At 41.7% G+C, this 27,924-nt stretch overlaps 2 protein-coding genes across 3 annotated transcripts in view; one reads left to right on the top strand and one right to left on the bottom strand.

The window, feature by feature from the left end:
- Positions 1-22: 22 nt before the first annotated feature.
- LOC138687938 (lysosomal acid lipase/cholesteryl ester hydrolase-like) lies at positions 23-4,275 on the bottom strand. The gene is made up of 3 exons (XM_069797638.1): positions 3,901-4,275; positions 2,082-2,139; positions 23-1,164 (listed from the first exon to the last, which is right to left on the bottom strand). The coding sequence occupies exons 2-3, from the start codon at positions 2,109-2,111 to the stop codon at positions 943-945; spliced, it is 252 nt and encodes an 83-aa protein (XP_069653739.1). The 5' UTR covers positions 2,112-2,139; positions 3,901-4,275; the 3' UTR covers positions 23-942.
- A 341-nt stretch (positions 4,276-4,616) lies between these two features.
- The window catches only part of RNLS (renalase, FAD dependent amine oxidase), a 79,756-nt gene continuing 56,448 nt past the window's right edge, over positions 4,617-27,924 (top strand). The window contains exons 1-4 of one of the 2 annotated variants that reach the window (XM_069795938.1): positions 4,617-4,756; positions 4,845-4,950; positions 5,925-6,067; positions 7,291-7,449. In XM_069795938.1, the coding sequence (XP_069652039.1) occupies positions 4,645-4,756; positions 4,845-4,950; positions 5,925-6,067; positions 7,291-7,449 (520 nt within the window). In that variant the 5' untranslated portion in view covers positions 4,617-4,644. Of the gene's footprint in view, positions 4,757-4,844; positions 4,951-5,924; positions 6,068-7,287; positions 7,450-27,924 lie in introns of both variants that reach the window. The other variant, XM_069795936.1, reaches the window with a different exon arrangement.

The raw sequence follows: 27,924 nt of genomic DNA, 5'->3' as shown, positions 1-27,924 counted from the left end.
ACTGGATTTGAAGAAAGCACTTTATTCAGAAATATGCAACACGAATGACTCAATCGTATTACCAAAACATCTCAGCTAAACCCTAAGACGTAGGCAGTTCGTACATTCCCTAAGCCCCTTTTTTATTTGGATTTTGCACATTGCGTATCAGACTCACATGCTAGACTGTCTTTCTTGTAATTGCTTTTCAGGATTTATTTCTTTCTCAATTCTTCCTTTTTGGTGTCTCGGTTGTTGAAAGAAAAAAGATGCATTAAAAATGTGATTATTTTCAATTTTTATTGAATTTCAAAACCACTAGTACTGTATTTCCCCTAAGGAGATGTATTTCTGCTGTGGTTTTTCACCACAGACCTGTTAGATCTCTTTCTGATCCACATTGGTAGTTTTAAAGGGCCACGGGTAACAGTGCCAGCTCTGAGACAGCAACAGTGAATTTTGTGTCCCTGATGAAGCTAGGAATCAACTGAGTGACAAGGGGATCCAGACCCCCACGTCTCAGAGGAATTGCAGGCACTTTAAAGCTGACCACATGGGAAAGGTTACACAGGATCCATTGTGTCTCAGAGAACAGATCACTATGACATTAGTCTAAACGAAATGTCTGAAACCCCAGTTTCCTCATCTATGTTTCCTGTACTTTGCAAATATACATAGCTGATATAAGAAAAAAGAGGGGGGGGGAACCAAACAAACCAGAAAAAAAAGATTTAAAAAAAAGGAGATAAAAAGGAAAAAGAAAGGAAATGAAGTGCCAGTCAGGAACACCATAAAGACTCCTCTCCCCACCCCACCTATGCTCTAGTTAAAAGCAGAATATTTTAATCAACTACATTCAGATGACAAATTTCAAAATCCTTTAAAGATAGCATTAATCTTACATAACATTAAAAAAACCACCATATCAAAATAAAAAAAACGTATCAAATCAAAACAGCAGCTTTACAGATGCTTCTTCATCATGTTGACGATTTCTTGGTACAAAACCTCGGCTGCATCGAGCCCTGGTAGGAAATCCAGGTGGTTCCACTGGGGAATCACCTTGTAGTGGACCTCGGCGAGCAGGAGGGCAATGTCCCAGGGATCAGCCAGGCAGTCCACTCCACCACTCCAGATGGCCATTGGCACTTTCATGTCCTTCACGCTGTAGAGCGGCAGACCGATCTAAAGGGATGGAAAACCAGGGGTTTACAAAGAAGAGCCATTGCTGCAATGCAATAAAATACATGTCGTGCGAGAGCAAGTGCTATTCTTTGGGAATTGAGAAAAAAACCCGAAACCTGGAAAGATTTTCTTCTAGAAAGAAGTTCTATTAAAAGACGCTGTGTGGTTTGTGGTTACACTTCATGCAAGCACTAGCCTTTCCTTCAGCTTCTTATCAGCATGAAAGTGTTTGGAAGCAAGTTCTTGAAAATAAGACACATCTGGAGGGTTGCTTTAGCTCAACACCATGAGGACTTGCCATGAGGTGATTTGTCAGCATCATATCTCCTTACCTGCAGTGTAATTATTCCAGTAAAAAGCATGCCACTTTCTGAACAATTTGATTTTTCTTGCTTAAGGAAGAAAGAAGGTTTTTTCTATGTCTCTGGTACTCTTCTTGCCATAGAACAAGAATTGCCCAAGCTCCCAAGGGATGTAAAGTTAACTGCTCACCATTCAGCTTGCAATGTTAGGTCTGGGTGGCAGAAGGGCTTAGCACCTTGCTTTCCATCATGGCTAGACAATTTACAACCAGCATGAAGACTTCAGTTTTATAGGTTTCGGATAGTAACTGGTCACGCAGCCATTATTGTTGCTTTTCTATGTCAGATTATGGACTCTAACAAAAACACTGGATAAATGGAAAGCCTCTAATACTTTATTCCATTTAGAAAGTATTTGTAAAATAGAGTTTAGAATAGAAAATACTGTTGTTCTAAGTGGAGGTCCTGCTGACTTGCTACTTGCATGCCCGATTTGTGAAGAGAGGACAATCAATTCAAAGGAATGACACCAGACTAATGCAAGCAAGCATGAATGGGAACAGAACATGTAAGTGAAAGGGGATACCACGACCGTGGCCATTAGAAGGAGCTTACCTGTCTATAGCGAAGACTCTTATACATCATAAGCTCTCAGTGCACCACTTTGAACTCCCTGCAGCAAATTCAGAAACAAAATGGTCTAAATCAAATCACAGTTCTGTGGGAGTGCAATCAGTTTAAAAGAGGAAACTCAAGAGTTGGCTTTCATCATTGAACTGGCAAGATTTTTCAACTGTATCTCACAGATCTGCCATAGTCCCAGTATAACTAATAATTGTCATTAATTTGGATAAATGAACAGAGATTATGTTTGTATGGTTTGTGGATAACACCAGGATGGGAGGAAATGAAAATGTTCTAGAAAATGGGATTAGAACTCAAAATATTCCTTGTAGACTGAAGAATTGGCCGGAAATTATACAATAAAAGATGTGTTGGTTGGAAGGAGCCTCTGAATATCTCTAGTCTAACTGAAGCAGGACTATCAGCAATACAAGGTCAGGGTGGCCATGGCTTGGCCCCACCAGGACCTGAACCCTCCCCCAGGATGGAGACCCCCCCCCAAAATCCCTGGGGACCTGTCCCAGAGCTGCTCCCCACTCTGGGGGAAGAAGGATTGCCCACCTCCAACCGGATCACCCTGGGCTGTAATTTGTGCTCATTGCCCCTAGTTTTGCCCTTTGTCACTCACCAGATAACCTGAAGTCCAGTAAAGAATCTTATAAAAAATTATACATAGAAAAGAAAAACCAGTGGACATATACAGTACGAGGACTAACACTGCTGAGCAACAGCACTTCAGAAATTGGAGTGAGTGTTCTTGCTACAAACCCAAGAAAGTTGTTCTGGGGTCTCTGAGCAGGAGTGCCACACTAGGAAGAAGATGTGCTCTGCATACAGCCTGTGGCACACACTCCAGAGAAGACGCATGAACTGGTGAGGATCCAGGACAGATCAAGAAGAGGCTATTTCACAGAATCATAGAATAGTTTGGGGTGGAAGAGACCTTTAAAGCTCATGTAGTCCAACCCCCCTGCAATGATCAGGGACATCTTCAACTAGATCGGGTTGCTCAGAGCCCCATCCAACCTGACTTTGAACGCTTCCAGGGATGGGGCATCTACCACCTCTCTGGGCAGCCTGTGCCAGTGTTTCACTGCCCTCATTGTCAAAAATTTCTTCCTTATATCTAGCCTGAATCTACCCTCTTCTAGTTTAAAACTGTTACCCCTTGTCCTACCACTACGTGGATTTGAATCCGTGATCTACAAAGAAACATACATTTAGCCTAGGGAAGGGAGGACGAGGACAGCACAGCACAATTTCAGTGTCAGAGGGGCTCTGGTAGTGATTGTTCCCCATGCCCACAATGGGAAGAAGGAGAAATACTCAGCTTAACTGGTAATAAGCTTCATTGGGTGCTGTCCAGGAGAATCTCTGCTGCAGCTTGACAGCTAAGGGCACTCGGGCTGCAGGGCGAGACTGGCCCTAGTCTGCAATAAGACCCCTGAAATGTGCCTGCTGTGGATGGAGGGTCCTCAGCTCCAAATGTTCCTCTTTGCAGATCCACTCCTTTGGGGCCACTCTACTTGATGATGTACGGGCAGCTTAAGAAGCTGCCGGGCATTTTATGAAGGGGTGAAGACAAAACCAGTGAAGATACCACTGATGGGTTGCAGCAGCCACCACAAGAGACTGACCACAAAGGGCCATTAAAATACTCCGTACTCTGTTTTGCAGAGGGAAGTAGCTGGGAAGGTTTACCTGCAACCAGTGGATTATATTTTGTACTGAGGTCCCTGCCGGGCAGCGTGCCGCCTACGCATCTACTCGGTCCCGAAAGGAAACGAGCGCGCTGCACAACGGGTTTTACCTGACAAAACAGGGTAGCCGAGGCTTTGTCCTTCAGAAGGACACGGAGGGCCCTCTGCGGATTTATTCCCACACGCCATATTGACGTTCTTCCAGTTCAATCCGAAGAGCATAGACAAGACGCTCTTGCAGGTCTCCAAGCGGGCACAACATTTCGAAAGGACCAGCTCGCCCAAGGCAGCGCGTGGAAGAACTCTTTGGCGCGAAACACCTCCTCTCAAATGGCAAATCGCAGGCCGACGCTCCACGCCGGCCTTCCCGCCCGGTGGTTCCCGTGGTGCTGTGCCCACCTCCGCCTCAGCTTCCCGCTCTCCAGCCCTCCGGCACTCGCATCCCTCGGGGCTGGGGCTGACAGAGGAGCCAGGGGCCACCGGGAGCCTCCTGCAATTTGGGGGGGAGCAGGAGGAGGAGGAGGAGGAGGAGGAGGAGGAGGAGGAGAGCCAAGGGCAGCACCCCCCGGGGTGCCCATGCAGGGGGAGCGTGTGCGCGCGCGCGCGCGCGCACGCGTGCGCGCGCACGGGTCGGTGCGCGCGCGGGGTGCGCGTGCAGGGGAGGCGCGTGCGCACGCAGGGGCGGGCAGGGCCAGTGCGCGCGCACGCCCGCGTGGGTGTAGGCGTGGCTGCACGCCCGCCCCGCGTCTCCGCCCCGCCCAGGGGGCGTGGCGGGGCACCGCCCCTCCGGGGGTGGTCCGGGAGGGAGCGTGTCTGCGCCGGGGTGCCCGCCCCCGAGCGGGGCAGGGCGGGCCATGGCGCGGGTGCTGGTGGTGGGCGCGGGGCTGACGGGCAGCGCCTGCGCGGCGCTGCTGCGGGGGGCGGCGCTGGGACGCGTCGTCGTCTGGGACAAGGCGCGCGGCGCAGGTGGGCTCGGGCGCGCGGCGCAGGTGGGCTCGGGCGCGCGGGGCGGGGGGCGGCGCGGCGCGCGGGTGTCTGACCGGCTGTCGCGCAGGGGGCCGTATGAGCACGAGCCGCAGCGCGCGGGACGCCGCCTGCATCGCCGACCTGGGCGCGCAGTACATCACCCTCGAGACGGAGGGCGCGGAGCCGCGCCGCAGGTAAGCCCCGCCCCGCCCCGCCCCACGCGCGGGCGGCCCGAGGGGAGGTGCCGCGGGGGGGGGTGGGGGGAGGAACGCCGTCGCCGCGGCCTGGGTGAGGGGGGCGGCCGGGCCGGTGGCGGTCGGCGGGGTCGGGGCGGGTTCGGTGGCCGAGCGGCCTGCCCTGCCCTGCCCACAGGCGTCGCGGCCCGACGCTTTTCACCCGTGGTGCGAATCAGCCCACGGTAGGAAGCGCGGGCAGGTGCGTCCCTGCTGCTTAAATCCACAGAGACCTCTTCTTTCAAGAGCTAACAGGCCCCAGAGTCGCCTAAGCGCTATGCGGGTACCAGGAAAGCTAGGTATGAAAGAAAAAGTGTGAGGTGGCTTGTCTGTGGGGGGATGTGGCGCCTGTGCCCTGAAGAAGAGCGGTGGCTGACTGCGGGGACGGGGGGGGGGTCGCGTTGGTGGGGCCTGCTGGGTAACAGGGTGGTTTGCTGTAGTCTGGGGAAGGGGATGGTGGTGTAACAGCGATGTAAAAATGCGAAATTTAATGTGGAAATCGGGGAAAAGGCAGGTGTGCTTCGGGCATCTGCATCCAGTTGCTGGAACTTTCCTGCACTGCGTGATGGTAATGCTGTTTGTACTGATATTCAGAGCTTTAAGTAACTGTCGTGTATGTTCCTGCCACAGTTAGTCCTGAAACCTTCAGGTCAAACTGCTAACAGTTCCTGTTACGGGCATGGTAGGTAGCCTTGGTCTCATGTAAAAGGCCAGCCCCCAATAAAACAGCAAGGTAGTTGTCATTTGATAGCTATAGCTGTGGTTCCTGGTTGGGCATAGCCTGGCTTGAAACACAGGTTGTATGAGGTTGTTAAAAACTGTTCTCTAAATTCGAGAGTTAGGCCGGTCTTAACTTTAATTGTGAAAAATAATGACAGCTGCCGTTGGTTTTCATGCAATGTATTTTCATCTCTGTGTCATTTGTTTCTTTTAAGCTTCTATGAGGAACTTCTGTCTCATGGTATCTTGAAACCGCTGACTGCACCCATTGAAGGAATGGTAGTGAAAGAAGGCTCATGCAATTATGTGGCACCCCAGGGCATGTCCTCGGTTGTCAAGTATTACTTGAAACAGTCAGGTAATTTTTTAGATGCCTTTGTATGAAATGAAAAGTTTTAATGATTGTGGTTTTGATAGCATTCTTCAACTGTCTTTCAAATTTAAATCTCCAATGAGAATGTTCAAGTTCCGTGTTTGTTTATGTATGTCTTGAAGCTGCTTAGATGGATAAACATGTCTGCGAGCTCTATAAATTTCCAAGTCCTGCAAGCGCTTCACTGACTTCAGCTGCACTGCTGGCATATAGGAATCTGTATAAAATATAACATCTGTAGGATCAGGGGCCAAGCTTATATTTATGCTGTTGGCTTTAGCATATGAAAGTTGGACCTAACACAATTAGGACAGAGATAATTTAGTGGGAGTGAGATCATGGTTGAGAAGAGGTTTGAGTTGCAACTTGAATGAAGTGAGTGTTTGGGTGTTTTTTCACAAGTGTGTATTTAAGTTAACTGTGCTGTTTAACCGAGCAACTGGGAACACGGTGGTGAGCTACATCCTGTGTTTCGAAGAAATGAGTGCTTATGCAGTACGTGAGCCTACTGTGTTGCAAGTGCTTTAGAAAAGACTGAAGGAGAAGATCATGTGCTAGCTTGAACTGTGTAACTACTGCATTAGCTGTAATGTGGCAGAACCACTTGTACAGTTTAGTGACTAATTTAACTCTGGTTTGAAAAATGTTAGCTTTATGAGCAGTCAAGCTTTGCTCCTTTCATGTGATTGGTTTTGTCTTTTTTTTTTTAATTAGCTTTTTTTTAGATCCTAATCTTGCAAATAATTAACTACATTCCTGTCCTCTGATATATGAGAGATGTTAACAGGGGCAACGCTCTCTTTTTCAGTTCCTGGGGGTGTGATTTGATTGCTTACCCTATGCTGCCTCCTGTGCTTATCAGATTTCACTCTGAATTGGTTCAGCTCACTAAAGCTACAGTCAACTAACCTGACAAAGAGGGCAGCTGGTAGTTTTGCATCTGTTTACTGAGCTGAATCATGTCAGAGAGGCGTGAGATGAATACCAGCCCTAGCACATGGGAGTGATGGGATCTTTTCAGCTGATGAGGATCCCCTCTTTTAATGTCATATGCTAACTGTTAAATTGATTTGACCCCATTTGTGAAGCTTTGCCCTAAGACTGTCTGTGTGCTTTGCTGGTTGCAAGTCATCCAGTTACTAAGGGAAACTACTGTGCATTTTTTCTGTGGAATTCACTTGCATGTATTAACTTCTTTTTCCAAGCAGGTGCAGATGTCTTCTATGAACAGCATGTAACTTGCATCTCTCTCCGAGATGGGAAATGGGAAGTCTCCAGGAAAATGGGACCGCCGGAACAGTTTGATGTAGTTGTTCTCACAATGCCTGTTCCACAAATTCTTCAGCTGCAAGGTGACATTGTAAACAGTAAGTTCATACCTCAGAATTGCAGGTATCTAGCCTAAAATGGCAATTGAGCATCTTGTATAGCAAAGAAACACTCAACCATCTGAGCTGTCTGTTAATTTCCACCAGAATAGGGTGAATCTGAAAATGGTAGGAGGTAGGTAATTTCGAGGCTGTATGTGTGGTGCATGAGCAGTAATACCTTGATAGCAGAAATATCTAAATAATGAGTCAATTTTTAATCTGATCTTTAATTTTTTGCTGACTTCTAAAACAGGACTTGTCTTTCTGTGACTTGAAAATAGTTATTGAATGGGACAAGACCCTCAGCTGGTCCCTGCATGGTGGTTTCCTTGTTGCTGTCTCTTTGTTGACACATCATACTGATTTTCAGTGCTGCCCTTGGTGTGTCTGCAGTAGGGATGACCCAGAGAGTATGACTTGAATAACAACTGTGCTGTGGGGAGAATCCCTAGGACATTTTAGTGAGCCTCAAATCGTATGAAATGCAGGGGAGGAAAAAGTCCAGATAAGAACTCTTTGGTCTCTAGTTTATAAGATGAGAGTCTCTCAGACTCTCCAGCTTGTTTGCTGTTTCTGGCTGCCACCTGGGGGTTGTATTCCCCAAACATGAGTAAATCTCAATTATCCTTTGGTGATTTATTGGGGTGAATGTGTTAACGGTACCATGGAGGCTTAGAAAGAGCAGCTCAGTGCTGTGAAAGAAGTGTAAGTTCAGCTCTGGACAAGTTTACTCGCTTAGGTGCATTGTCTCAGGTGTGAAGCTTCCAGGGCCAGCTTCTCTCTGAAGTCAGGCTGATGAATCCTGCTCACCCGTGCAAGCTCTATGCACAGCCAGTGTTTGTCCACAGTGGGCTCCCAGCAGCATTGTTTCTGGGAGGGCTGGTTAGCTGAGGTGCTGTCAAGCCTGTGAGCAGATTTGGTGTATTTGCCATGAGACCTGATCCTTGCGGAACAGCCACCGTGAGGATTTACAGAGCAGAGATCTTGATGCAGCTCTACAGGAGATGGCTCTGAGGGCTGATGCTGAGCAGAAGCCAGGAAATCCAGCCAGGCCTGTGCTGACCCTGGCAGAGCCACTTGAATTGTTCTGGGCTGTGGATTTATCACCTCAGCTGCAGTGTTGTACCAAAGACATGCTGCATCTGGCTAATAACCTCTCTTTGAACGCAGCATGCTGGCAGCAGTGCAAGGGCATCCACGTGGCTCGAGTAATTTCTGGTCAGACAGGGCTTGTTGCCTCTCTGCTGCCAGCTCCTGAAGTAGACACTTTAAAATTTTGTGGGTTTTCTGCTCTCTGGTTTGTACAAAAACCACCAGTGCTTGAAAGATGAAGAGCTGACTTTAACACTTGGCTCCTTGTGCTCTGCTGTATCTTGGATTTTAATGTGTGTGTTCATGTGAGTGTGATTTGGAAGCTGTCTGTTAAAAGATATCAGAGCAATAGATGGAGGTGGTCAGAGTGGGCTGGGCTGCTAGGGTCTGTTTGAAGTTGCTTCATAGTAACCAGGACCTGTATGAGGGAAAAGAAGAGGATGGGGGGCAGGTGGAAGGATAGTTGGCAGCAGGATGTTGGACTATAGCACAGTGTCTTAGGGTAGCAAAGGGAAGATTGATGTCTGGTCATGGTAGAGAAGTATTTTCATTACAACCTCTTATTTTAAGCTTTGTGCCTAAAGAGATAAATACCCTGTAAGAACAGGACTTCTCTGCTATTTGTTGTTTTCAAGCTCTCCCATTTCCCCTGTCCCTTTACCATGGAAAGTAATGGTATCCCCACTGAATTTTCTTGGTTAGTGAGTGTGCTCTTTCACTTCATACTCTGAATCATGTGGGCAGGGTAAACATATAGACATCCTTTTCAGAATTACGTATTTTCCTTTTAATAGCCACAAGTGTACTGTTCTGCTATATAAAGATGTGATAAACTAATGTTAAAAAAAGTGACTGGTCACTAACTGAAGCATGGCTTTGCAAGCATTAGAAAGTAAGAGGAATGTGATGTATAACAACTACAATGGGTTGGGCTGTTCCCCTGTCTGCAAGGAGAGACATCATCTCAGTTTTTTGTTAGGCTTATTATGACAACATAACATGGAATATTGCTGGGAGATGTTTGCAGTCATGGCTGACTCTCAAGCTACTTCAGTTCTGTTAGCTCAGCTCACAGCAGATGCAAAGCTTTAACAGCCCAAACAGCACAAGCATGTGGGGACAGGCATAACGAGGTGTCTGTTTGATTGCTCAGTGGTGTCATTAGTAGGGTAAATGACTGTGGGGATAGGCCTGGCCCATCCTGTCCTTTCTAATGGTGGTCGATAGTGAGTGTCCTGGGAACAGAAGAAAAGTAGAGGTAGTGTGTAGTGCTGTTTTCTCAGAGTCTTCCCGAGGTTCCTGTAGTCTGCATCCTCAATCAGAGTTGATGTCTTTGCAAATTGTTTTTCTTGGGGTAATTAAATCCTTTCATGTCCAAAAAGTGGGCAGGTCCCCTTCAGAAGATGTACTTAAGGTGAACGGTTCATTTCACTTGCTCTTGGAGTGGCAGAACTGTCAGATGCTTTCCATAACATCCTTTTCTTAATCTTCTGTAGAACTGCAGGATTAACTTTTACCTGAGGGAACCCAGCAAGTTTTGTCTTCTCCTCCCCATTTTTCTTCCTCTCTCTGCTTGTATCCCATGTGAGACTGGCTTCTAGATTTCTAGCCAATAGTTAATTCTTCATCTCTGTCAACAGGGCTGACTCCTCATACCCTGGAGTTCCTTAGCATTGGAGCTGTTGGCTTCTTTACTACTGTTTCTTTAGGTTAAGAAGTGAGGGGAAAATTGGTGAGGAGAATGTAAGGAAGGTGTTTCAGAGCCTGAACAGGGTGTAGATTTTAGATCCTTTTTGACTTACAGAGAGAGTCAGGGTACGTCACTGTATCTCTAAATCTCAACCTTATATTGATTGCATGTAAAAGAGCTGAGTTTGGCAGACAGAGAATGGGGGTTTCCTGGATCCACCTCTCAGGATTTAAGATGTAATTTCATGTTAAGCTTAAGGTAGTTAACTGTGGACAGCTGCTGAAAGGAATAGTCATCCATTCCCTTCCACACTGATGCTGTCCTGCTTTTGCCCCCTCTGTCAGCCCTTGTGAGTGGGTACCACACTGGGAGTCAGATCTGCTCCCTGTTTTGACCCAAAACTGACTCTGATGGTGCAAATGAACATGTTAGTTTTCACTTGGCTATGCAAGCTCATCTGACTTGTTGAGTGACTGCCTGGTCGCCAATGTTAGCCTGCACATATGCTGAGGCTGCTTCCTTACCTGTGAAGCAGTTCAATCATCTGTATGCTCTGGTCTTCCAAATCCAGAAACAAAATTCGGTGATTCTAATGGAAAACATTCCTGGTGTACAAACTAGCAATTCCAGCTGCTCCTGGAAAGGGAGGTTCCTGGTCCTTGTTGCAAACTTCCCCCTCGTTGTGACTCAGGGCGGGAGGAATAATTTTGCTGCTGTGCTCATGCTGCAGCTGAAATGAGGGATGTGCAGAGCTGGAGGAAGGGGAGGGCTTTCTCCTTCTAGCAACAGCAGCCTGTGTGGCCAGCTCAAAGGTCATATGTAACTACTCTGAGACTGCAAGCAAGGGACTTGAAGTGAGGGGGGGGGGGCAGGATTTAGGGGTACAGCTACCTTAATTGCTGATCTTGAAGGCCTTTATTACACAGAAGACAGACATTGAACCTAAATGAAAGATGTGGCTTGGCGCCTTGTGGTAATATTAATCTCGGTCACTGTTGTGATTTGTGACGAGCAGCATCAATGGAACGAGCTTTGGCCATTTCCCCAACAGCCCTGTTTCTGACTGTAACTAGCCTTTACTGCATGCCCTCCTTTGCTTCAGTGTATCATCCCTACTTTGACAGCTCCTTAATCAGAGACAGCTAGTTTAAAGATCTTCTGTATCCTCCATAATTTTCCTCCACTTTTCCTATCTGAGGTTGCTCTCTGAGATGCCTTTTCACATCAGTTTTGCTGCACACTGGAGATTGAACTGCTAACTGTGGACCCATGCCAGGTTCCATTTTAGCCACTTAGGTATAATTGGATCTATCAGTTCAAAGCCAAATGAAGTTTTAAAAGGATTTTGATGAGGGATTGTTAGCGTTGGTGTATAGATAAAGGCTGCAAAATAAGTGAAGGTGCAAAGGAACAGCTGTGTGAAGTAGGTGATGCTTTGATCCATTAGCAAATATTGGAATTAGCATTTGATGTTTGTGTGTAAAAGAACCTGAGTTGGAGAGTTCAAATGACTAGCCAGAAGTGGTAATTCACCCCTTGCAGGAATTCACCATCTTCTTCTTTGAGCCTTGTGATTGACTCTGTCACATCTGTACTTTCCCCTTGCTTGAGAATCTTTAACTGTCTGAATATTGTATTTTTAAGCAGTGGTCCCATAGATGATTGCTGTAAACATGCAGTATGTTTCTTTAATAACAAAACAGTTTGGACACCTATGCCCATGTTTTCAGAGATGTCTCCTGAAATTTAGGCTTCTAGATTTGTAGTTTGGTTCTTCAACAAAAGCATCCTGCACATGGCTGTGGTGCGAGTTCCTTTTCATTGCAGAACTGGTGTGTGTGCCTACACTGGACTACATGAATGGCCAGCACCTGGCAATTGAGTTAGCTTAATGTAGGTGCCTTTGGGTCCAGTGGCTGATCTGCTCTTTGATTTGCAAATGTTAACTTCTATCTTTATTTCGATGTCTTTAGGACATCTTTATTTGGACACCTTTAATATCCTGTTGCAGAAAGCAAATGAGATGAGGCTTATCAATTTGAAACAGACCAAAATTTTACCTTCATGAGATGACTTGCTAGTTCTTGGGTTTGTGTTTGGCTTTAAGAATGAAGACTGCTGACAGGGGAAATCACAGCCTACTTGAGTGAGGTCTTCTTTGGCCTCCCAAGTCTTTTGAAATAATTTTCATTTATATGATACTCAGAGAATTAAGGTTTTGAAATAATGACCCTCCCGAATTTTATGTTCAGTGGCAAAGTTTCCATTTCAATACTTAAAGCTCTGCAGACTAAAGCTTTTGTTAGGCTGATTTATTAGTTTGTGTCTTTTTCCTGTTCTTCAACCTTTTAGATGAGCCAGAACATGATGTCATTGTGAAGCTGTATACATTTAGGAGGAGGCAGAATTAAGTGGCCTTTGGCAACCTAGAATTATCATTTTAAATGGACTGTGTGAGAAATGACTGTTCCAGAATTACTTCTGAGTGTAAAGCCAAAACTTAGATTAATGGAGAAGTTGGTGTGTATATACACCTTTATATGTATAAAAAAATATATATGTATATATACACTCACATGTGTATGTCTGTATTTCCATATATAAAGTATTTTGTTCTGTTTACTTGTATTCTTTTGTTTGGTTTGTTTGTATTTGTTGAATTTGCCAGCATTTATCAATTCAAAGGGAGCAGGGAAGGAAGTGGCTTGCCTGTGGCCAATCTTTTTAGATTTATTCATCTTAATTTTCAAACTTTATTCATTCCTTCTGCAGCTATCATGCCCAAATAGACTTATCAGTTGCATATTTAGCAACAGCAGAGACAGAAGTAGTAATAATGCTGCTGGAAGTAATAAGCTTTGAAATAAACTAGTAAAGTTGTTGAATTAGTAGTCTGTGAAACAGGCATTCTTAGGGCTCTTTGATCCTAGTATCTGATGCAATTATTCTTTGCTGATTTGATTTGGTTGATTTCCATCCAGAAATTGTATGTGTCCTGCGTTTACTTGAAGTTACAGTAGAATTACCAAACAGAATTAATCAAAAGAAAAAAAGTCTTTTTACAGTGTCTTCATTTTCCCCCTGCTTTCCTTTCTTTACATAACACACGGTATGTGAAGAGTTAGTAACTTTCTAAGCTTTTAAGGTAGCTGAGTAGTAGTATTGGTTTGAGGCACAAGGGGAAAAGGGTTGGCTCCTTGCAACATGTTTGTAACAACAATAGGTGGCAGCAATCAAATGATGTTTAGGACATTCAGCTTGAATAACTAAATTAAATTTAGTGCACTTACTTGTATTTGGGCTTTACATATTTTGGTAGTAAATATTGTGGCTATGCAGAAGGTAATAGGAAAATGAATAGATGTTTCTGAGTTTTGTAATGTAAATTCTGTGTCGGAAAAGGAATAAATTTGCTTAAAAGCAGGATCTTTGCAAATGAAGGAGTAGATTTTGCAAATGTTCATCATTTAATAGTATTTCAGACATGCTGGACTGTTACATTGGCTGCTGATGTTAGAAAAATCCTAGATTTATATACCAGATTCCATATGATCGCTAAGCAACATAGTCCTTTTCTGTGCATTTTTAAATCAAATTGACAAACTCTTTTATTGGTTCTGGTTTTAGTAAGACATTTGGCAACATGGAAATTAAGGATTGCAACAATTTGCATTAGTTTTTATCTGTGTGTTCAGAATGTTTTCATTAGGTTGCTTTACTTGGAATTTAAAATTACAGTTCCGCATGTTTAATCCGCTAATAAAACGCAATGGCTTGGCTTTTGTTTCAAGCCTGACCTATTTTTTTTTTCCATCTGTGTGAATGTCCCACATGTTTTAAATAATACAAGCTCATGAGAAGATACAAGTAAAATACGACTGTATTTACGTAGGGAGGCTTTGTAGTGTGAATTAGGAAAGCACAACTCTGATAATTTTTCATGAGTCCCAAGTTCTTGCTGAGTGAACGTGTTTAGTTTTGGATAGCATGATGATAAATTCTGAATTTTGTAGTTGCAGATCCAAGCAATCTTAGCAGGCCTTATCCAGGCTTTGAGTTTGCTCTCATTACCTAACATATCTAAAATGTCTCGTGTAAACATGTACACTGATTTGTTAGTTACTTATCAGACCTTAGAAGCTGAGGTCACACCGTGCAAATATTTGTGCTTTCTGGAAGTACAAGTAGTTACTACTTTTGCATGAGACTAGCTGTTGATATTAATGTGCTTTAAAAACCCATCACTCCTTTGTCATGGAAGCATCCTAGTACTCAGTGAGGTTGTGATAGCAGAAGAATGTGTGTTAGTAAAATTGGGCCATACATTCTGATAGAAGTGCTAGAGGCCATTGTCTGGATTATCAGTGCCGCAGCAGAAACGCAGGGTGTCTTACTCTGTAGTGAAATTCTCTGTCCTTGCCCGTGGGAGAGCTGTTTGCATGATGCAGCAGGACAGAATACAGCTCCCCTTAGCTGTAACCTAACAGTTACGATGAGCTGTTCTCTCTTTCACTTCTGACTGTGAATTTCACCTGTGATTCAGTGAATGGCATCCTGTCCCTACCTCTTACTGCTAGTGTCAGCTCCACCTCTTACCGTCCACTGCAGCGTTTTGTACCCTCCTATGGGGTTGTTTTCGCTTGGTCAAGGAGTTGGATTAGTTTGTGGAATGGTCTGACAAGCATGGGAAAGTAGGCAGAAAGGAGACTACACATCTGGGAGCAGAGGAGGGTCTAAGGAGGAGCAGCACACACTTGTCTGTTCAGCTACCACTGAAACCACTACGTCAGCCTTTAAAGCAGGCAAAGCTCTTCCGTGTTCTCTGTCTTCTGCAGCTCAGGTACAGCCTCCCTTCTTAGGGATTACTTTTTAAAAAAAGGCTACTGGGACTGGAATTGCACATCAAGAAAAAAAAAAATAAATCAAAGTAGGCCATGTGTATTCTTAAGGGTGTGTTTGACTTAGGTGTTTCTTTAATGGACTTGTTCTGCAGTTATTAGTTGAACACATTGAAAGCCTGTTAAAAGTCAGATAGGCTACCACACTGGTTCCAGTGACCCTGTTCGTCTGAGAAGTGTGAGGATTAAAGCCGATGTGTGTGAGCATGAGAGGTTTGAAAAGGAGAATGAAATAGAATATACCTCCAGCAAGTCAGCACAACTGTCTGTGGGACCACAATAATGCAGTGTCGTCGTCCCCCCTGCCCCCCCAAAAGGCAGGGGAGTTATTTTTAGCAGGATCAGTGGTGCGATATTCAGTTCACCATGTGGCTCACAGACTTGCTGGCACATTATGCACTTTCAGCAAGGGTAGGAGAGCAGCACAGGGCCTGTGCAGGTGATTGAACCGTATGAGCAAAGAAATGCTCATGAATCTGTGGTTTGAATTCTAAGCTTAGGTTTCCTGTGTAGTCCCAGGAGAGATTCAGAGCACCTGCACATTAAACTGGCAGCAGATTGTGCTGATTTAGCTAAAATGGTTTTAAAAAAAGTTACTTCTGACATGTAAGGCAGTGGTGGTTTTGTGTGTTGACACATTTAATTCAGCCTGATCTAGCTATCTGTAATTACTGTAGCCTGGACATGCTTCTCTTCCTGTCCCTACTGCCTATGCTGGTTGGCAGAGTGCTTCAATACCAGGGGGCTTGATCACAGAACTTTATTTAATGCTTGTTTAGCCTCTTTATGTCATGCCAGTAGTGCATCTCAAAATAGAGAATGGGACCCCAGGAATATCAGGTCAGCTAAACATAAGCTCATGTGTGTATGCACGTTAGGTTTTTTTCTAAATAATAAAGGTGATGGTATTTGAACACAGGACATACTTGGAACAGAACAAATAAATGCTCTAAAATTTGTTTATCTCAACAATAAACACAGATACCTCTCAGTTTTTCCCAACAGCAGACTGTCTTTGGTACTGTCCAGGGACTGTGTTTAGATAGAGAAATCTTTCCAAAGCTGCTCTTTGCTATGAGCCTAAAGGGGGCTGAAGGGGGGGGGGTTCCCTGCCAAAAAATGTGACCGAACTGAGCGATTCTGAAACTTCTTTATTTGTGTCTCGTGGGACATGTGTTTAACGAGCTGATGGTTTCTGTGTTGTAAGAAGCTTGGATGTGCTACTAAGAACTTATTCTTCAGTAAGTCTAGTTAAGGCATTTATATCAGACTTGAATTTTTAGATCCTGAATCTAAAATGGCTTTGATGGTTGATTTTGGGAAACAATAATAATGTACATCTCACTTCTTCCTTTGAGTAAAATCTTTTTTTTTTTTTTTTTTTTAAAGCTTTGCTCTTTTTTTTTTGGGCGGGTGGGGGAAACGCATTTATAAAGCTTTCCCTCCTTTCCTGTTGCCACACCTGCTCAGCATATTTGGGAGAGAAATGTGTGAAGGTGACTATAGGCTGACTCTGACTTTATAGCCTTCGTTTTGATGTGAAATCTACAACTCAAACTATGGCTTTTATGGACCTGAAATCCTTTGAAAAGTCTGGTGCAGGTTTGCAAGCAGTCTTAACATTTAATTGCTTGCTTTGGGATTTTTTTTTTCTTTAATTAGTGCTACAATCAAATAGGCAGGCAGAAGTCTTCACTGGAGCACATTTTTTTTAATGCTGTGTGCATTTTAGTATGTTCTCATAGCTTAGGCAGTGCCTCTAGACTGGATGGGTTTTCATGGATTTCTAGGGACTTCTTAATAGTTGCTGGCCGCTCACACCACTGTAATTGAGACCATTCTTTATAAAGATTATCTTTACCTCCCATGGATACATCTGCAAACTTTTAAGTTATTTTTGCAGTCCACATCTGGATTAGAGCAGGAAAAAAATATTAATTTTAAACTTAATAAGATTTTGGCTCCATTGAGTCAAACATAAAATTTGCATTGAGGTTGCAGTCAGCTTTTCACACTTGACATCGTAACTTCTAAGAATGTATGGTATGCTCTTGTATTAAAAAACCCTCAGGAATAACTTACCCTCAGACACTTTTTGTGGAAACTAAGTTCTGTTCCTTTTCCTGTGCCATCAGGTGAGATGATGTAGATGGTAGAGATTTTTATTTTGCAGAAGCATTGCAATGCACATTGTCAGCCTTAGAGGTATCAGATGGGTCAGCTCACTGATGTGGCTGAAAACTAACACTAGGAGAAAAATCCCACAACTAAAGAGGTTTGTGTTTGTGTCAGCAGGTTGGTCTGGTTTAGTCTGTGGCTGTGTGGGCTCTAGAGCTGAACAAACCTGAGAGAGATGTGAACCCCCTCTCTATGTAGAAATTTGCAGTTGGGTCAGTTGGAGCTGACTGTGAAACTTAAGATACAGGTAAGTTTCCTCTGTCTCCTCTCTTTCCGCCTGTTCTCTGTTCCTTACCAGATTAAAACCTGGCTCAGTTCTTTAATCCTCTTCCCTGCATGGCCAGCAGGCAGCTGTGTCAACCCAACTGAAATTAGGTTGTGGGGATGTAGCAATAGAAAAGACCAGATAGGACTGGTAGTGGCTTATGTGTCAGAGAAGGTGAGAACAGTGGCCTTTTTCTTCTGTAATTTCCATCTAGGTGTTTTGGATTTACCTGCGTTGCCTTAGAAGCCTGCATTTACAGTTGGTTGCCTTGCTCTTCCTTAGGATTTGAATTCACTGCTAAATCCACCTTCCCAGAGATACTCAAAGCACTGTGTGGGTCTCCTGTGACTCTCTTCTTAAAAAAAAAAAACAAAAAAAAACAAACCGTGATAAGCTTTGTCCTGTGACTAGTGTAGTTCTCGCCTCATTTCAAGACAGAATCTGGCTTTGCAACCCAGTATTTCAGAAGCTACTGCTAATAGTGCTTTCTTCAGGTTTACTGTTATTTCCAGTATTTTGTAATATGAGTTGTCTTTAAGAGTTGGTTAATGTTGGTGGTACGTTTGACAGAATGAGCTGTTCCAAGACTTGTAATCATAAGACCCACTCTGCTGTTCTGACCCACACAAGTTTCCCGAGAGCTAGCAGATGACCGTGGGTGCTCACCTGACTTGTGCCTAGATCAGATGGCCAGGAGTGGAGGTTGAAGTCTGTGCAAATGAGTGTGCTGTGTCAAATAGCATGCCTGGAGGTCAGGTCCTGCGTTTGTTGTGTACCATAATAGTTTGTTTGAAAACCATAAATATTGTCTGAGCTTTATAATAAAAGTCACATGTGAGACTTCCCAAAGATCTTTGGGTCTTGAGTTCATTTATCTGAATTTGTTTTCTTCGGCAGCTGTTTTAGTATCTGCCATCAGTTCTTCATCTAGTGATGTTTTGAGGGGTTGAGAATGTTTTCACATGTGGTTTGCAGAACAACTTTAAATACTGCTTCACTTTTTTAAAAAATATTTTTAAAATTCCTATCATTTGTAATGGCTGGACTACCTAATAAAAGTATAGCAGTTGAATGTAGTAAACTTCAAACATCTCCTCTTTGCACCAAAGTTGTTTCGGGCTTTGCTTTTGCTCCTTATTTTATTGACCAAGTACTGAAATTTTATCTTTGAAATGATGTTTTCTCACTCCAGATGAGAAGTCCTCAAGTATGTAAAACTTGATGGACAGAAGATTTAAAACACTAGTTAGTAGCTTATTAGCAGTTGTCAGGTGGGTGATTGTTAGTGTTTGGATCTCACTGGTCAGGATTTGCTGTTAGGGTGAGCAGGGTGGGCTTGAATGTTGGTTCTGTTTCAGGAAGTGCTATGTGCATCGTTGTTTTCCCATTCCAGCACTGTCCAACAGGGTAAGCAGGCAGTCTCACAGTCCCAAAGTGTATTTAATTTAGGAAATGGAATAGGCTAGGTCAAAAATGAAGGTGTGATTGGTTGACTTTATTGTCTTAGTTGATGAAGCACCCTATGTTAGAGCAATGGATTCAGTTGCTACAAATTGGTAAAAATGTAAAGAACGTCTTGCCTTATTTAAAGGTATTAAAGCTATCCTTTCACTTTATTTATTCAAAAGAACAAAGGACATGCAAATAAGGCTTTCCAGAGGCAGTCCTGTTGCACCAGTAGCCTCCAAGTCTGTTCCCAAAAGTAACGCTTTAAAAATACAACTGGACTGAAATGTGGCTGATTGGTGCTCCTTCTGGAAGGACAGGTATGAGAAGATAAGTGTATACCTCTACACAAAGAAGGATTTATTGATCTCTTCTCATTGGATTTAGACTTTAGGGAGAACAGGGTAGCTGCCTACAGAAATTTAGGAAAGTAAATTTTATTAAATGAACTATGTGCAGACAGCAAGTGGTTTAAGTGTCTTGCAGACTGTTAAGTGTACAGGAAAGTGGTGTACAACTTTTGTAAAGCATAAAAGAAATAGATTTGCTGACTGTTTGCATATACTTATCTCACCAGCACACGTTGGAACACTGATCAAAACCTCTTTCATCTATTCTGAATTAAGGCATGCTTGTTGCAAAAGTAAGCTTGAAACCAACATTTGCATTTTATAATGTATATTATGCTCAAAGACAACTTAGAAGCAGGCAAAAGAAATGAACTGTGAAATGATCACTTGTTTCCAAATAGCTGAACCACTTTTAGAATTTATGCCCAACTTGATTGAAAAGTTGGTCATTTCCATAAGATTGAAGCTCTTGCTTAGACAATTCTATTTTCTACTCTGAAGAAAATGCCCTGTAATTCCTAGTGGAACAAGGAAAGTTGCCTCAAATTTGGGTTTTGAATATTTTTAGTTTATCTGCAAAGGATCATTGGAAGAATTAAATACTGACTGAAGTGAAATTCCTAGGGCCTCAGTGTCCTTTCCCATACTTGAATTTCAGCTCATGTAATTTACCAAGTAAATCCCTGCTTAAACTTTAGAAATACAAATTTCTGGTAACTCTTAATATTTTGTATGTCAGTATTCCTTTGCATTTACAGAAGGTTATCATCTCTTCGTGAAATAGTGTGGAATCTTAAACTTTTAAAAGTTTATCTCATGATTGAGAGAGTGTGAGAATTTGTCTCCTGGGTATAAAAATTGACATTTCTTCATCTCTATATTGTTAGCAGTTTATAGGGTGCTAGCACTTCCCAGACATTTTCATAAGGCATCACATAAGAGATACCTTTAGATGTCAGTGTAAGTCTGTTTGCATCATGCTTGTGCTGCAGGACCCTGGCAAGATTAGCATCTGTAAGGTTGGAAGAAGGTAGACTGATAAATTACATATCTGTGATGCTGTCAAAATGCTTCCAGGAGGGTGTTCTAGTCTTAATTTGTGTACTGCTTAAAATGCTGTGGAAGGTCATAATTTTGGCAAGTAAAAGAGGTAGCACTTTTTAAATGTCAACTCAAGGTTTTTGCCTCTTTGTTCTTTAGAAGTACGTGTGGTTTTTCTAGCTCTCTCCTGATGATAACAGTCACAATGCCATGTTTTCTGCTTTGGATACTGTGGAAGAAGTAGAAACACCATCAGATATTTGGAAAATAAATGTAATGCATCAGTTCTTTTTTTTATTTTTTTTTTTTTTTAAACCCTTAGGAGGTGGTAAAATTATGTGGTACTCCCATGAGGAAGAAGTCTGACAGCTCCTTGTGAACAGCTTCACTTCGAGGTTAGTTAGGGAAAATGGTTAGCTTTCACGTCTTGTAGGTGCTCAAAAATGTTGTGGTAGCCTGGGGTTTTGGAACCAATCTAAGTGAGATTTTTTCGGATGGCTTGCTGGCCTGAATTGGGGTTTATATAGATACTAGTTTTAAGGGTTTGGGCTTTGTATTTTTTTAAGCCCTCATAAATCTTCTTGCAGTGAAACTGTGCTGCTGATTGTGTGTTTATAGGCAATGAGATACATACTTACTTGGTTTCTTTTAAACTAGTGTTTGTTCTTTTCTGTCATGTTACCTTTAGCCATAAATGTTATCTTCTTTTTTTTTTGTGTCACTCTGGCAGTACTTGTATTTTGACATTTGACTTCACAGCAAGATACTAGGTATTACAACAGTTTGTGGGGTTTAAGGTTCAATTTTCAGTAAGTACCTGCATTTTCTTTTTTAATGGGATTTGCAAGACAGATAAGTCTGGGCAGCATTTTATGAGATAAGTATTTCTGCCTTTTTTTTTTTTTTTTTAATTGTCATATTTAGCTATTGGAGTTGATAGTCACCATCGATAGTTGAAAAAGGCATAAACAATTTCCCAAGAAACGGTTTGTTGTGGCAGGAGGGGAGAGTTTGGCATTTGAATGCAGCATTTGGTATGATGTACTAATGGCAAAGAGTCTTTTTTTTTTTTTTTTTTTCTATTCCATCTGGTATTTTTTTTTCATCCTCTGGTAGGTTGCAGCTGATCTGTCAATAACTTTCAAGGAACCAATTTTTTTTTTTCCACTGTGTTACATTTTGAGCATTAATATTTTATAGCAGTGGCTTACCTTCTTACAAGTAAAAAAAGAGACTGGGGAACCAGGTTTTTAAGTTGTATACTTGACTGTATGTCTAAAATTGTGTGCATAATATGCATGCTCTAATTTATGAAAGTTGGATAAATTATGGCAGAGAGAAGCCATTTGCAATCAGGTACAGTTTTCTTAATTTATCTGTGCTTTCAGAACATGTGCTGTGCATACTTGGTTGCATGTCTAAATCCTTTGGAAAGTCTGAGATGAGAGACAGGATGCAAAATGAAAGAATGTATGATAAAACAAAAGAAATAAAACAGATAAGACATCCAGAACATGTGATACAGTTGAAGCCACATGAAACAACGTACTGATTGTGGGTGAAGTGTTACAAATGTATGTAGCGTTCTTTTTTTTTTGTTTGTTTTGTTTTAGCCATTTCATGCTCTTCTCTGTTAGTGATTGTATTTTAGGTATATCTGAATACCAGGCAAGGAATTTGCTTAAAAAACAAGCAAAAACCTCTATTATTAATGGAACAGTAGTCTAACAACAAGTGTTGTCAGAACACAGACCTGCAAACTCCATAGTGTGAATGTGGTTTATATGCCAGTGCCGTTTTCAGCTTTGAGGAGAGCTTAACTTCTCTTTATCAGTATCTCAACCTGTGCAAATGGAGGTTAATGCTTACCACACAGATAAACACTGAGGATAAGAAGGTTCGATTAGGACTCGATTTTGAGACAAGAAAGCCTGTCTGGTGCTTTTCCGCTGTCTAGCTCTGCAAACAGGCTCAGTTATAGATGGTAAAGAACACGGAGATGTAGCATAACATTTAGGAAAGTATACAGCGTTTGCTAAATAATTTGTATTAATCTACAGAAGCACTTTCCCCTATATAATGCTGTGACTGTTGTCAGATTCTCTGAGGTATTTTCTGCTATCCTTCTCACACATTTGAATAAGGTAACTTTTTAGGCTTGCTGATTTGCTTCCCCAATATTAATTTTTCCATTGTTACAGAACTGCAGCATTTAGAAAGTGTTGCTTTTGTTGTTGCCCCTTTTATTAAGGTCAACCTTAATAGCAAGTGAGATACAAAAAGATAGGAGAAAAATACCATGATGGTAACACATAGTCAGCTTTATATGTCTGCACATTACCTAATACTAGCCAAGGAAAGAAAACTGCTCATGGTAAAGATCACTGCATAAGTGAGAACTGGAAATAAAATAGATTCGTATTACACTGAGAGGAGTTACGGCACTTCCCCTTTGGTATGTTTTAGATCACTAAAAGAAGTCATGAAACGAGAGAAATGAGGTATCTTTGTTCACCATGTTCTGTGTTAGTCTTCCTTTGTCACCAAAGCACATTATTTTAAAAGAAAATAAGGAAGGAAAAAGAAGAACATGGTTTCAGTAAAAGAAACTATTACCATGGCATGTCAGAGGCATATTTTACAAAATGTTACGGTGAGCTGACAAAATGGCTTGTTTGGTTTAGTAGCTTTTCTGAGGAGTGCTACACAGTGTATCATTAAAGTTTTTACCCGGTAGGTCAAACTACAGAACTTTCTAACCAACTCTAGATTAAATCTGTTATTAATTCAGTTATTTTTATTAGCACAGTGGATTGATGCTTTTTTCTCCCCATCATCATGAGGTATGTGCTCTGAAAATCATTGAAGTATTAGACAAACACTAAAACATCAGACATCTATCACAGGTACCAGTTAACATCAATTCACAACTGTTTAAATTGAGAAGAGAGGAAACGGAGTCATATCATTCTTGTTAAAATGAAGTGTCTTTTGCATTCACCCTGTAGAACAACTAGAGAAATTATTCTGTTATTTATCAGTTTCTCTGCAAACCTTAAAGTACACGTGTATGCAGGCTCTCACTCCTGCATTGAGGTCTACCCCAGCACTTCCTTCAGCATGCAGCAAAAGCGGAGAGATGAAAATTTCTTCTAAGAGCATATGGTTTTATTTATAATGTGTTTCACAACTGTGACCTTCATAGTCAGGGCTTACTTGTGTACTACACTCCCACTCATTCACTCTGCAAGCAAGCAAAAACTTCTGATATGTGCACTCACGTTTTTAAGAAAGACAAAAAAAGTGCATGGAAGTAGGTGGAGCTTTATTTTATCAAACTGAGGATAAACATTATTTCACTAAGATAAAGAAAATTAACTTTTATACAGTAGAACAAACATATACTTCTTAACTGAAAGTACGCTTCTTTGCATGATAGCAGGTAATTTCTGCATGTAGAATAATGCTGTCTTTCCATCAGAAAATTCACTGATGATTTGATGGTATGGGAATGCTTGGAGAAGAAGGGACAGTGACAGAAACTAGTCCAAACACAGATATTGTGGTGTGTGCATGAACAGAAAAATCTGTCCTTAAATGAACATATTGCTTGCTTGTTTTTTCAACTACATGATGTTTAACTTAAAAATGCTAATAAACTACAGCCTCTTGGTCTGATCACATCCAAGTGATTAACAGCATCTCTTTGGTACTGTTAAAACAAGTTTGTTTTTTTTTTTTTTTTTTTAAATTGATGATTTAAACACTATTTGTTCATGTTCCCCTTTCAGCCTTCTTTAACATTTATGTCTGTGACAGATATGATATAAAAAGGGAAGTACAAACATTTCAAATATAGATGTTAGTCTTATGCTGGCATTTTCTTATGGTGACTGTTAAACAGTGTTGGATCATAGTGGTAGCACAGACTTTGTCACGTACCCCTGTGCTTCTGAGAGTGTTCTTTCTATTTTAATTTACAAATACAGGTATTTGCAGATTCATTAAATGCAAATAAAAAAATGAATGCTATCAGCTATGACCATCTTGCTAATCTTTTTTTCTACAAATTTCTATTTTTCCATTGACTGCTTCTCCATGCTTACAGGAAAACTAGAGTCTCGTCCTGGTCTCATCAGCTCATGTGGAACAGGGTCATGATTTACTGTCTCTATAAAGCTGAGGACTTTCTGTGGTACATCACCATGAAAACAAATGGAACTACGGTCACATTCCAGACAGCAGATTTTTGCCACTTCCTATGCAATATGGACTCTATTTCTAAATGAAGACAAAAGCCTTTGTTCTGCTGAGTCACACTCCAGAACAATAGACATCTACAGAAAAGTTGGTACACTTTGTTTCTAGTTCCAGTTTTGACTTTGAAGATCTCCCCTGTTCTTGCTTCTCTCTTTTTTGTCTTTTTTTTTTAATGCTAGAGTTGCAGTATGATTTAGCATGCACGTTCCTGCACGTATTTTCTCTGAGCTCTGTTATTATAGTTCTCCCTTTCAGTTGCAGCAATCCTATTGACTGTCACCAGTCTGCAGGTTTTGTCTACTTCACATAAAGCTGCTTTATGAAAGAGGGAAGTGGAAGACAATGATCAGCTTTCATGAGTCCAGAGCATATTATCTCCCAAGGTGATGAGTAATAATAAATTGTTATTTCTGAGGTGCCTAATTTACTGTTTGATTGCTTTGAAATGCAGCTGACAACTCGTTGAAACATATTTGAGGGATGCAGGTTTACAGCCAGTAGGGCATTATGGTAATAACAGGATATGATCCATGAAAAGGCTGTATAACATAGATGTTATAATATGCCTAGAGCCATCATGAGCAAATACCATTTGAATATTTTGCAATACTGCTAAAAATTAATTGTGATATTGCCTAGCATTAAAGCTAGTGAAAATGGCAGTAGATCAGAAAAGTGTATAAATGTGGTATTGTGAAAAGGGACAGAAATGAAAGAAGGGGAAAAAGAAGGGCTCTGTGGGTGTCATCTTGCTTTTGCACCAAATAACAGTGGGATAGGAGGACCTGCCATCTGTTAAAAGCTGTGGATTCCAAACTTTGGTTTTAGAGAGCATAGTGCTGACTGATGCTAGCAACAGGATCACAGGCTTATGTGAAATTTGTGTGATGCTGTGATCAGTTAAATCCTTCTCCGTTACAGAGTAACAGGGCTGGTAGTGTGGAGAAAGTGCGCCTGCTGAATCTCTTGAAATGGGGGGAGGAAGGGGAAGGAAACCCATAGCGAAATAAAACCCTACGTTAAGTTTTACACTCAGATGCTTAATCGAATGTCTGCATGAAGTAGAGCACATTGCAAATTATTCCCAGGGGAGATTTTAATGGGGTCTTGAAGGCTTTATTAATTTCTTTTTGAAACTTCTGGCACCTCACCTTTTTGTTACAATCACTGCTTGCAGCTTTATAATATTGTATGTGTAGCTCTAGGAAGATCTATACTTTGATAGTTTTTTCCCCCATTAACATCATTAGTGGGTTTAATAAGAATTATTGCTAGCTTTCCACAATACTGATGGGCTAAGCTGATTTAAGCTCTTTGAATCAAAAGACAAGGGTTATTTTGGACTGCATTAAAGAATTGAGATGTATGTTCATGTGGGAAGGTATTGTGAGCCTCACCCTTATATTTCAAGGCCAGGTTGGAGGGGGCTTTGAACAACCTGATCTGGAGGATGGTGTCCCTGCCCATGTCAGGGGTGTTGGAACTAAATGATCTTTAAGGTCCCTTCCAACCCAAACCATTCTATGATCTTTTTGTCACTTCTTCACACTTTATAATATGTCCTTCACTGAAAAGGTGCACTGCAAGGTTTGGTACCTGTTTAGCTGCAATTTAGGTATATGTATTTGTTTTACTCAAAAATTAATTTTAAGTTGAATTGCCTTAATTGTACAGGGAATGTTTGAGATCAAGTACGTAGGAGACAACACTGACTGGGTAACTATGAATTCCTGGGTTTAGGTAATTATCTTGGGAGCTTTTGTAAATGAAAAAAAAAAATTACAAAATTCAGGAACTGTCCACACCAAAAAAAAAAGTCCCAACAGAAAGAAAAAGAGGAAATAAAATGTGGAATCTCTGAACTTCAGGAATAGAAGGAAGAAATGAGAAGCAGTCAGCAGAAGGAATGCTGGTTATTAAAATTGATGGAAAATTTGAGCATCTGAAAAAACCCAGAAGGATTCACCAGAATGTGCTGGATATTTACATGAATATGTAGTAATGCATGCCTTTTCAGAACCATGATAAAGCAGGAGTAAGAGAATCCTGGAAAAGTATATAGAAAAATTAAATTTACTTTTAAAATAATACTGTCGCAGATTAATCATCAGCAAAGAAAGAGGATGCTGGATCTGACAGTTTGTTCAGCTCATCGTGGTCAAAGTTGATAGCAGAATTTCCACTGATGCTTTTATCATGACTAGATTTTGCCTCAGTTGCGTTCTTCAACCATATTGAGTATGGAAGGATGGCTTTGCCTCTCTATCCAAGAAAGCCAAAAAATGAAGGAAATTAGTTTTGCAGAGCTACTGAGAATAGTAAGGGGATAAATAAATACAGCTGAAGATGGGGGATGAAAAAAGATGTTGATTTTTTCTTAGGAAACAAGTGGCTAAATTATAGTCCAGAGGCTGTGTCCTCCCATTCAGATTCAGATGAGATTGAGGCTCTCAGTGCCGTTTACAGGAGTCATACACCTCTCACTATGGAGAGTATGTCTGAAATCCCTAGGCTGCCTTGAAGAACTTGGTTTTGTTTGCTACAGGCAGAACACTAGCAAAATTAAAACCAAACCTGAATGTTGCCAGTGTAACATCCTGCCTATGGAGGCACAGCTGTATTTCAGTCAAACAATTTGAAAGAAAAGGTAGTGGATGCCCAGGTAGTAAAAGGATGTTAGCAAAGAGGAAGATGATGCATCTTTTCTACATTAGTCTTGCAGAAGAGAAAAATAATTACTATCAACCATCATCTTTTTTTTTTTTCCCCCAAACTGTTACTTGATTAACATAATAAAGTTACAGTCAGAGCAATTGCTCTCAATTAGTACTTAGTTTGCCAATTACAGCTTCTATTTCAGACTTGATAAAGGCAGGCAAGGTTAGTGAGCCTGAAAGCATGTCTGTTTTTTCTATGCTGTATCTGCTGAACTAATAGAGGGTATAACTTCTCTCAACAGCGTGTGCCAAACTTATACCCTTAAATGATCAAAGGGACAGCGACACAGTTATTTAAGATACCTTCATGTCTAAGAAGATTTAGCACTTTCTATTTCTTGGCACAGTTTTAAATCTTCCCTAAAAAGACACTTCAGAGTAAATAAAAAAGCTAATTTAGTAGCCCTGACAAAACTGGTACAAAAGATGACACAGCTGTGAACTGATTTTGAAAAATCCCTTAAAAAAGAAAATGTACACACCATAATTCTGAATATTTACTAGAACGAGCAGGTCCCTTCTGTCTTTTTCCATA

Source organism: Haliaeetus albicilla, chromosome 11 (assembly GCF_947461875.1).
Source record: "Haliaeetus albicilla chromosome 11, bHalAlb1.1, whole genome shotgun sequence".
Taxonomy (NCBI): domain Eukaryota; kingdom Metazoa; phylum Chordata; class Aves; order Accipitriformes; family Accipitridae; genus Haliaeetus; species Haliaeetus albicilla.
This window is presented reverse-complemented; position numbering and strand designations above follow the sequence as displayed.

Excerpts from the sequence above, each read along its gene's own strand:
- LOC138687938 (XM_069797638.1), bottom strand. The coding sequence starts at position 2,111 with ATGATGTATAAGAGTCTTCGCTATAGACAG. Across the intron at positions 1,165-2,081 it reads AGAGTCTTCGCTATAGACAG|ATCGGTCTGCCGCTCTACAG; the intron begins GTAAGCTCCTTC and ends CCATCCCTTTAG.